The 11,286-nt window shown below is 50.7% G+C and overlaps 1 protein-coding gene across 1 annotated transcript; it reads right to left on the bottom strand.

Annotated features, from left to right (window-relative positions):
- Positions 1 to 361: 361 nt before the first annotated feature.
- Positions 362 to 2,040, bottom strand: LOC123154738 (uncharacterized). Its single transcript, XM_044573385.1, has one exon. It carries the CDS (start codon positions 1,690 to 1,692, stop codon positions 493 to 495), a length of 1,200 nt encoding a protein of 399 aa, XP_044429320.1. The 5' UTR covers positions 1,693 to 2,040; the 3' UTR covers positions 362 to 492.
- Between the last annotated feature and the right edge of the window lie 9,246 nt (positions 2,041 to 11,286).

Genomic DNA, 11,286 nt, shown 5'->3' with positions numbered 1-11,286 from the left:
CTCCAACTGCACCCGAACGCTGCCACTCCGGCCGCCGCCTGCTGCCTCCGCCGTCCGATCAGAGCTCGAAGAGAGATTTTACAGCAGAAGCCAACCTCTACGCTGCCCCAATCACCTACCGCCGCCGAGGAAAGACTGGCCTCTGATACCAATTGTCAGGAACAGAGTCCCACTATACTGAATTTAGGCACGAACTAGTGAAATTCAGACATGATCAAGGCGAATTTAGCTAGGGTTTTCATTGCAGAACGAAGGGGAAAGTAGTAGCAGCCACTGGCGGCTAGGATTTACACCCAATAATTCTATTACATGCCTTAGAAAGAGGGGAATGGGTGGCTTTATAGCCATTACACGACTGAAAAGAAGAACAGAAAGCTAGCGGAGCACATGGCTTGTCGAAAAAGCTACAGGACACCCTCTTGACCGTTTGATCGATAATGAACGCTTGGAGATCGCTATAGCTGGCGAACCGGTACGAAGGCAGGTGAGCCGTTAGATTGACGATCGACGGACCAAAACACTTCTGGCATGCTGGAAACAGGGGATGATCAAGGCTGAGCCTGACATGGTGCTGGCGCTGGCGTTGGCGTTGGAGCGATGGAGCGCCTTGGCTTGCCAATGCGCCGCCGTGTAGTTGCTCTCCAGACTGGTGAAGTTGTCGCCGACGTCCATGCCCATGGCCATGGGGTACCCGTACCCAGATGGTAGTGTGCTCACGTAGTCGCCGCCGGCGGCGACCTCGCCGGAGTAGTGCTCAGGCGCCAGAGTGCCGTCGGCGAAGCACACCTCGTCGGTGTGCCACATGGTAAGATCAGGCCAGTTGTAACCAGCGTTGCCGAAGCCCGGCGCGAGCATCTTGTCGCCGCCGCCGACTGAGTAGTTGTAGCCAGCATTGGCGAAGCCCGGCGCGAGCATCCCATCGCCGCAGCCCGAGTGGTTGTAGCCAGCATTGCCGAGGCCAAGCGCGAGCATCCCGTCGTCGCCGTCGCCCGAGAAGTTGCCGCCGGCGCATTGGAAGCCGTTGCATCCTGGTTGCATCTGGAAGCCATGGTCCCGTGGGAATTGCTCGAGTAGGTCGTCGTTGTTCCCGCCGTGGTACGGCACCATCTGCAGCTGCTGCAAGCCCTCGGCGTCGGCCATGTCCACGGGGTCGCCCACGGTCCAGGACACGCCGCCGTCGTGCCAGAAGTGCTGCGGCATGACGGCGACGTCGGAAGAGTCCGGCGCGACCTGCTCACCGAGTGGGCCGTGGCCGTGGTCAGCAGGCACGCCTAGCGCCTCCATCCTGTCTCCCGTGGCCCGCAGCGCCGCGTCGATGGCCCGGAGCAGCGCCCGCGCGTCGTCCAGCGTCATGTCGTTGAGCGCCTCGTCCCAGTCCGGGAGCGCGGCGGGGCAGCCGTGGCGCGCCCTGGCGAGCTTGGCCCTCCGCTTGCCCAGCTCCGCCTCGAGGTAGTCCCGGTGCGTGTGCCCCGCGCGGGCCTCCGGCGGGACGGCGCGGCGGTACCTCTCGAGCACGCCCTCCTCCGACTCCCACACGAGCGGCGGAGCCCCGGCGCCGGTGCAGACGAGCGCGACTGGGACCGCGCAGAGCGTGGCGAGCTTCTCCGCCTGCTTCTTGAGCGCATTGGCCCTATTGGCGTGCGCCTTGGCACGCTCCCGCGCGTTCTCCATGAGCCTCATGGGGCGCGCCATGGTCGGCTGCGGCGCGCGTGCGTGCTCTGCTCTGCTTCCCTCCTCTGCTCCTCCGGTGAGATCAGACGCCCTTGGCTTGGCTTGGCTTGGCTAGCTCCTTGCCGCTCTCCGGCGAGGCGGCTGGAATATATATAGGTGCGCGACGCGGATTCTCCCGGACGCGGCGGCTGCCCGCCATGATTGCTATACCTAGAAGCTAGGCGGGAGTAGGCACTAGGCTTATTAAGCCCCGTAATCTGGCATTAGCAGTCCAGCTTAGCTCCAAACAAATGCTGCTGCTGGCTGTTGGCAGCGGATTAAAACGTCAGGCGCGATTGTGATTAGCCAGAAAAGGCAGGTGCTTGCAGCGTAGGGCGGCAAGCCGTTTCGATCCCGGTGGGGGTGGGATTTGGTGAATCCGGTTTGTACCTTGGCGCAATTAATGCGGCATCGTTGAGGAGGGTTTCCGGCTCCGGCACGGCGAGCGCCGGCGCTGGGTTTTCTATACAACGGCTTCCCCGTCGACTTTCATTAAAAAAAACTGCCACAATCTATATCTATATCTATTAGTACTAGTAAGTTATACGTGCATAGCACGTGAGAGCTCGTATAGTCAAACTACAACCAAATATAGACATATTGTTACTGTAAAATATATTGTGCCTGTTTTATCTAGGTATCCTTTTTGGCTAGTTATGCCGGCAAATGAAATTGTGAGGCATATGCATGAAGTATAACATACAAAAATCACGTAAAATATACTGGGCGTGTTTTATCTAGGTATCTTTTTTGGCTATCTCAAAGCTAATGTTCTACAGTATCTGTAAAGATAAATATGATTTATGAAGGTACATAGACTTGAATACGAAGTAAAATGAATGATAGTTTCGATAGAAAAAGAAGTTAGGAGAGTCTGAGTATGGAAGAGTCTAGAATAAAGTAGAAGTGTGCTTTAAATTTTGTGCAAAATGTCCATATGGCTTTAGCCCAACCATAGAATCTTCTAGATAGTACACGTGGAAGAATCCAGTGAAGTAATGAGAAGATCCAACGGTCAATAACACTCGGATTTGCCACGTCTTCACCGTTAGATCGGCTTCATCCAATGGTTGTTATTCAAAGTTATTCGCATACTATATAGTGGTATTAGTAAAAGGGTCCATGTGTTATAACGGGATTTTCCCCCCCATAAATTTCAATGGACATGATCAAATTTTGCCGCATCACCGAGATACACTATCACTCTCATTTTCATTGAGATCTTCATTTAAATAATAATTGTATATATTTTGCAAAAAGAAGAAGATAACACAAATATATCATCTTCGAGAAATCACGAGAGACAACAGGTGTCCCAACACTAATACAAAATACCCCCAGGAAAAAGAAGATACAATGCAGTCTTGGGAGAGAGCTTAAAGCAAAACAACCAACACCAGTTGCTAATCATCACCGCCATTGAGACTAACAACAACGAAAATGCTAAAAACCACCAAATCCTGAAATCTTCATATATTATTGAGAGCCTAAAATCTTGAGGGTCATACATTCATCCACAAAAACTAAGAAAATAGATGAATAAGAAATTGATGTTTAATTCGTATAAGTTACCAAATGCCAATTCGTGATTACAAAATTCTTTTTGACTTTGTTTTCACATCAGCCCTATAAAGCCTAAAAGATTACCAAATGTCATAAATTCAAAAAATGCTCATGTTTTCAGAAAATGTTTCGAAATGTCAAGTTTTGTTCAATTTTTTTAAAAAATTATTGCTTTTATAAAGTGTTTGGAATTTTCAAAAAATGATTGTATTTCAAAAAATTATTCCTTTTCAAAAAGCGGAAATTAAAAAAAATCAGAAATATAAAAATATTCGAATGTTTCAAAAGTTGTTTAGAATGTCAAAAAAAAATTCCCCCTTCCAGAAAAATGGCCTCGTTTACAAAATTTTGTTCAGGAATTTTTTCCACTTTTCAGAATTTGTTCACAAATGAAAAAAAATGTTCCCTTTTAAAATTTATTCACAAATTGAAGCGTTGTTCACATTTTGGAAAAAATATCGTGTTTGTCAAAAAAATATTACTTAAAGAATTATTATGAATTCCAAGAAATGTAAAAAACATATAATATTCTGGTCTACCTCTGCAGTTAATTCTTGGTCTACCTCTGCAGTTAATTCTTCAAAATTCACACGGGTATATAGTCACAAAGGCTCACAAGATCTACTGTTTAACTACCTGCCTCCGTGCAGTTTTCCTCCTGTCCCTGGCGGTTGGAACCCTAGCCGCCGCCAGGAGACCCAATCTTCCAGCGCCGTCCTCCGGCGGCTCCCCTCCGCCGGCGACCTCGATCGTCGGTGGTGAGGGGGGTCGCCGGATCCACGCGTGTGGATCGTTTTTACTCCCTCGTAGTTTAGATTTTTAGGTTGTTCATCGTTTTTGTTTCGACGACGACGATGACAGCGCTGAATAAAGATTCTTCAGATCCTTATTTGACAAGGCCATTGGTCCTATGGTTGGGGTTGGATTTGGAAACCAGTCTGTTCAAGCAAGGATGGCGTGGCGGCGGCGGCATCCTCGTGGTGGACCTGTGTCCTCGGGCTCCGCCGTTGCGACGGCGTTTGCTCCAGCGTCGGCGCGGAGCTTGGGAGGTAGTCCAGGAGCGGATGCAGATTGTGGTCTGCATCGACGACATCTGGAAGACGGAACATGTGCTGGGTTCGTGGTTCGTGGATGGCAGGTATGGTTTCCTTCCGCGACGTCTTAGTCGCGGTGGGGTGCCAGATCTGGAGTTCGATGACGTGTCCGGGGTGTTGCCCCGGTCTGATTCGTTCAACGGTAAGGGCTTCACTTTTGGTGAGCCACCTTGGAGGTCCGCAAAGCTGCATATCAGTGATGGAGCCGTGTCGAGCTCGGGTGAGGAGGTGATCCATCATTTTTTTCTTCGGTGGCTGCTGTCGTGGTGCCGGAGGCAGGTGATGGGCGTTGGTGTCAAGCTCAGAGATGTTCTGCTATCTTTTTAGTTTTGTCATGTCGGTTCTTGCGTGACTTGTATTTTAATCTTTATGATATGAATGAGACACGTATTACCATGCAAAAAAAAAACTACCTGCATCCGTGAGCAATCGGTTGTATTCATGTGTAGCACAAGAAATTTTTAGGATTTTTTCCCAACCGTTTTGCACGGTTGCTACTCCATGTGCCGGCCCAGGTGGGGGGATTCCCAAACGTATATCTAGCCGCTACTATGTATATCAACCCAGGTGGGGGGGGGGGGTGTTCCTTGTCTAAAATGTAATTTTTTTTCAACCGCTACTGCGTGGGGGTTTCCTATTTGGCACGCAGGTCGTTTCCTAGCAACCTAATATGTAGCCTCTCCTGCATTCGATCCTATTTTGGGCCAGCCTATTTTCGGATTTCTTCCACACCAGTTCTGGGAAGAATCTAGAACCTTCCCTGAACCGGGTTTTTGACTTCTTCATTTTTCTTTTCTGTTTTCTGTTTTTATTCTTTTTTTGTTCCTTTTCTTTATTGTGAACATTTTCTTGAAATTGTGATTTTTTTTAAATCATGAAGATATTTTGAAACTCATAAACATATTTGAAATCATGAACCTTTTCAAATTCCTAAACATTTCTATAAATTTTTGAACACATTCTAAAATCATGAACATTTTATAATATTTGCAAATATCTTTTATTATTGTGAATATTTTTTAATCGGGAACATTTCTATAATGTATGAACATCTTTTTGGAGATTGGTGGAACAATTTTTAAAATTCATGAACTTTTTTTATTTAATGAACATTTTTAAAAAATCTTGATCATTTTCTGAATCAACGAACATTAAAAAAATCAATAGATTAGTTTGCAATTCATGAACATTTTTTGAATTTTTAGGATATTTTTCAAATTCATGAACATTTTTTGAATTGGTGGACATTTTGTTCAATTTCATTAATATTTTTAATCATGAATCTTTGACACCCGTTAACGCCTGGGCTTGACCGCGGTTCCCGACCGGCCGTTGACGTCCGTTAACGGCGTGCCTTCACTGCTGCCGGCCGACAAGTGATCAACCACGCCAAAACGCGCTCAGAAAATGACTCAGTGTTTTTTGCGCCTGTCAAATTTTTGGTTCAGGGCAAACTGTCATGAAACGTAAAGCGGTGGTTTTCCACTAATCGTGACACGAATGTGATGGTCCTGTGGATTTAACTCACCCAACTACATTGCACTCCCTTTTCTTTTCATAATCAATTATTTGAAGCAAACATGTGGGTACAGTTACATAGCCTGAAGATTGTTTGCATTCTTTTGGAGATTTAGATTTCTTAGATTTTCATTATTTGATCAATCAATCCATGTCGATCTCATTCACATGGTTTGTAGAATGCACCTTTCTGCATTTACCCTGTTTGGTTAAATGCCTAGCAGGTGATAAGAGGAAGAGGATGATCAGGAAAGCATGGAGTTGAGCGAATGAGTACAGGAAGAAAGGCCATTAAAAAAATAAGTACTGATACATCTTCAATGTATGTATAATTTTTTATTGATTCATGCTATATTATCTACTGTTTTGGACATTATTGGGCTTTATTATCCACTTTTATATTATTTTTGGGACTAACCTATTAACCGGAGGTCCAACCCAGAATTGTTGTTTTTTGACTGTTTTAGGGTTTCGAAGAAAAGGAATATCAAACGGAATGAAACCTTCGGGAACGTGATTTTCTCAACGAACAAGACCCGGGAGATTTGGACCCTACGTCAAGAAAGAAACGAGGAGTCCACGAGGTAGGGGGGCGCGCCCTCCACCCTCGTGGGCCCCCTGTTGCTCCACCGACGTACTCCTTCCTCCTATATATATCCACGTACCCCAAACGATCAGAAACGGAGCCAAAACCCTAATTCCACCGCCGTAACTTTCTGTATCCACGAGATCCCATCTTGGGGCCTATTCCGGAGCTCCGCCGGAGGGGGCATCGATCACGGAGGGCTTCTACATCAACACCATAGCCCCTCCGATGAAGTGTGAGTAGTTCACCTCAGACCTACGGGTCCATAGTTAGTAGCTAGATGGCTTCTTCTCTCTTTTTGGATCTCAATACAATGTTCTCCCCCTCTCTTGTGGAGAACTATTCGATGTAATCTTCTTTTTGCGGTGTGTTTGTTGAGACCGATGAATTGTAGGTTTATGATCAAGTCTATCTATGAACAATATTTGAATCTTCTCTGAATTCTTTTATGTATGATTGGTTATCTTTGCAAGTCTCTTCGAATTATCAGTTTGGTTTGACCTACTAGATTGATCTTTCTTGCAATAGGAGAAGTGCTTAGCTTTGGGTTCAATCTTGCGGTGTCCTTTCCCATTGACAGTAGGGGCAGCAAGGCACGTACTGTATTGTTGCCATCGAGGATAACAAGATGGGGTTTTCTTCATATTGCATGAGTCTATCCCTCTACATCATGTCATCTTGCTTAAGGCGTTACTCTGTTTTTAACTTAATACTCTCACTACAAAAAAAGACACATCCGTGATATTTTGGGCCGAACGAATTTTTTCTGTCATACATATGACACTTCTATGACAATAATTGTGACAAAACCCGGTATCATCATAGATGTGGTGGGCTCCTACTTCTATGACAAAAAATCATGACAGAAAATGGGCTTTTCGTCCTGGGCGGGCCGGAGACGCAGCTGCATGACATTCTTTGGGCCGTCCATGACGGAAAAACCATGGTAGAAGCGAGGGGGAGAAAATTTTCGGGGAGTTCCCGGTTACGGTGGGAGGTCGGGGGCCGAGCGATGCACATTTCTCTCATACACGTACGCGCGTGTGTGCGAGGCGTTGGCTCTAAATGAACCCGAGCGAGGCGTTGGGCTCTAACTGAACCCGAGCGATTGCACTGCAGGCTACGCGTTACTGAACCCGAGCGATCGATCGATGACTGTTAACTGAACCTGATCGAGCGATTCCTTCGCTACTGCTGCTAACTGAAGCCGATCGATGCTGCCTCTGGGATGAACAGTGAGCATTGCGGGGGGGGGGAGGGGGTGGATGAACATTGAGCGGTGACGTTGCCTCTGGATGAACAGGACCCCGTGGTGTGGTGGAGGGGTGCCCGTGGAGGGGTGGTTGAACATGACCCCGTGGTGTGGAGGGCTGAATGAACAGTAGACGATAGAGGGGTAGTTGAACAGTAGCCGGTGGAGTAGCGCGCGGTGGAGGCTGGATGAACAGGAGCCCGTGGAGGCTGGAGGAGGTCGACAGTAGCCCGTGGAGGCTGGAGGAGGTCGGTGGTGGAGATGAACAGTATCCCGTGGAGTCCCGTTTTGCGGTACGCCACACCCCTCCCGATGAACAGGACCCCCGTTTCGACCGTAGCGCTCCAACACAAGCCCGTTTTGTCCGTTTTGCGGTACGCCACACCCCTCCCGATCAACAGGACCCCCGTTTTGACCGTAGGAGGTCCGTTTCCTCCGTTTTGCGGTACGCCACACCCCTCCCGATCAACCGGACCCCCATTTCGACCGTAGGAGGTCCGTTTCCTCCTTTTGCGGTACGCCAGGCCTCGTTTCCATCGCTTGTTCCGTCCAAGCCCTCCCGATGAACACGACCACGCATTCCGTTCCGACCCAGCCGGTTGGCTCCCACGCGTTCCGTTGCCTCTCAATGAACACGACGCATTCCGTTGCCTCCCGATGAACACGACACATTCTGTTGCCTCCCCATGAACACGACGCATTCCGTTGCCTCCCCATGAACACGACGACAACGCTATTTCTCCGTTCCGACCCAGCCATGTACACGGGCCCTGGCCGTACATATGCGTGAGTAGGCGTTCGAGACCCTGCCCGTATGTACACATACATGGCCGTATTTTCTTTCTTGCACCATGGCCGCTGTATGTACGTGTACATGCTACGTGCGCGCCTCTACTACGACACGTGTGCGCCTCTACTACGACACGTGCACGCCTCTACATCAGCCAGTATGTACGTACACGTTCGCGACCAGAATGACAACGCTACGTATGCTTCGACCAGGTAGGTCCCGACTGTCAGGCACTTCCTTGCTTGCAAAGATGTAGCTGGTGGGTCCCAGCAGTCAGGGGGGCGAATCGTTTTTTTGCCCGAACGCACTTCCTTGTGTGCGAAGGTGTAGCTGGTGGGTCCCAGCAGTCAGGGGGGAAACGTTTTTTTGCGAAATACGGTGGCCCGTCCGGTGGGTCCCCGCTGTCAGGTGGAGGAATAATTATTTTGCACATAATAAGGAGGCACTTCCTTGCTGCGGCCGTGGACCCAGCTGTCAGCCTCTCCACGTACAGTCCACGTTCGATGGAAGCCGTTTCTTGACCACATTGACCACGCCGCGCCGAGAGCACTAGGGCGGTGGACGACGGCGAGGCCTAGGCAGGGGATGATGCAGAGCTGGGGAAGACGTGGCAATGGATGCCCACGCGTAGAGGAGTACGAGGGTTCACTGGTTCGCTGCGGTGTGAGGCTGCCGTCGCCGCAGAATAACAGGGGGTGTGGGTGAGTAGAGGGATGGCCTGGCCAGCTGTGGGAGTAGTAGTGGGCGGTGAGGCCTCCACCGCATCGTAGCTGGCCACGGGAGGCAGGAGCACAAGGCACGACCGACGCTGGTTTGAGTGGCTGGAGCAAGTAGACCAGAGGTTGAAGAAGCACTACGGCCGTTGGATGGACATCGTATGGTCACTGGAGCTAGAATCGTGCATATTGACTAAGTTGACAAAGCCCTCCGTCCCCGTCAACTTAGTAGGCCCACAAGTCAGCCTGCCACTATACTGGGCCCAGCTAACATGGGGAGTATTCATTTTTTTTGTGCATAATAAGGAGGCACTTTCTTGCGTGCGAAGATATAGCTGGTGGGTCCGAGCTGTCAGCGGCGGTAACATTTTTTTCATGAAATACAGAGGCCCTTTCGGTGGGTCCCTAATGTTAGGTTTAGGAATCATTATTTTGCGCGTAATAAGGAGGCATTTCCTTGCGTGAGGCCGTGGACCCAGCTATCGGCCTCTCCACGTACAGTCCACTTCAGATGCATGTTGGTCGTTGACCATGTTGACCAGGCCGCGCTGAGAGCACCAGTGCGGTGGACGACGACGAGGCCTAGAAAGGGAACGACACGGAGGCAGGGAAGACTCGGCAGTTGTTTCCCACGCGGGGGGGGGGAGTACGACTGTATGAGGGTTTACTGGTTCGTCTGCCGTCGCTGGAGAAGAACATTAGGTGTGGGTGAGTAGAGGGATGGCTAGGCTAGCGATGGGAGTATGATGGGGCAGTGAGGCCTACGCGGCAGCACAGCTGGCCGCGGGGAGGAGGGAGCAGGCAGTCCCGTCGGCGCTTGTTTGAGCGGCTGGAGCAGGAAGAGCAGAGATTGAAGAAGCACGATGGCCGTTCGATGGACATCGTACGGTCACTAGAGCTAGAATCGTTCATATTGACTAAGTTGACAAAGCCCTCCGTCCCCGTCAACTTAGTAGGCCCACAAGTTAGCCTCCCACCATAGTGGGTCCCAGCTAGCAGGGGGAGTATTCATTTTTCTGTGCGTAATAAGGAGGCACTTTCGGTGGGTCCGAGCTGACAGCGAGGGGAACATTTTTTCGCGAAATATGGTGGTCCGTCCGGTGGGTCCCAGCAGTCAGGGGCAAACATTTTTTTCGCAAAATACGGTGGCCCGTCCGATGGGTCCCAGCAGTCAGGGGGGAAACATTTTTTCCCCGAAATACTGGTGGCCCGTCCGGTAGGTCCCTGCTGTCAGGTGGAGGAATAATTATTTTGCGTGTAATAAGGAGGCACTTCCTTGCGGCTGCCGTGGACCCAGCTGTCAGCCTCTCCACGTACAGTACTCTTCCGATGAAAGTCGGTCATTGACCACATTGACCACGCCGCGCCGAGAGCACCACGGCGGTGGACGACGGCGAGGCCTAGGAAGGGGACGACGCGGAGCCGGGGAAGACGCGGCAGTGGATGCCCACGCGGAGGGGAATACGAGGGTTCACTGGTTCGGCTGTGGTGTGAGGCTGCCGTCGCCGCAGAATAACAGGGGGAGTGGGTGAGTGGAGGGATGGCCTGGCCAGCGGTGGGAGTAGTATGGGGACGGTGAGGCCTCCGCGGCAGCACAGCCGGCCACGGGAGGCAGGAGCATGCGGCACGACCGGCGCTGCTTTGGGCGGCTGGGGCAAGAAGACCAGAGGTTGAAGAAGCACTACGGCCGTTGGATGGACATCGTTGACCACGCCGCGCCGAGAGCACCAGGGCGGTGGACGACGGCGAGGCCTACGAAGGGAACGACACGGAGCCGGGGAAGACACGGCAGTGGCTGCCCACGTGGTGGAGAGTACGAGGGTTGACTGGTTCGGCTGCCGTCGCCGGAAAATAACAGGAGGTGTGGGTGAGTAGAGGGATAGACAGGCCAGGGATGCGAGTATGATGGGGCCGTGAGGCCTGCCCGGCAGCACTGCCGGCCACGGGAGGCGGGAGCAGGCGGTTCCGACGGCGCTGGTTTGGGCGGCTGGGGCAGGAAGATCAGAGACTGAAGAAGCACGATTGCCGTTAGATTGACATCTAACGGTCTGACGCTG

Source organism: Triticum aestivum, chromosome 7A (genome assembly GCF_018294505.1).
Source record: "Triticum aestivum cultivar Chinese Spring chromosome 7A, IWGSC CS RefSeq v2.1, whole genome shotgun sequence".
Taxonomy (NCBI): domain Eukaryota; kingdom Viridiplantae; phylum Streptophyta; class Magnoliopsida; order Poales; family Poaceae; genus Triticum; species Triticum aestivum.
The sequence above is the reverse complement of the archived record's forward strand: the minus strand, read 5'-3'. Positions and strand labels throughout refer to the sequence as shown.

Bases quoted from the DNA above. Each gene is read 5' to 3' on its own strand.
- LOC123154738 (XM_044573385.1), bottom strand. From the start codon at position 1,692: ATGGCGCGCCCCATGAGGCTCATGGAGAACGCGCGGGAGCGTGCCAAG.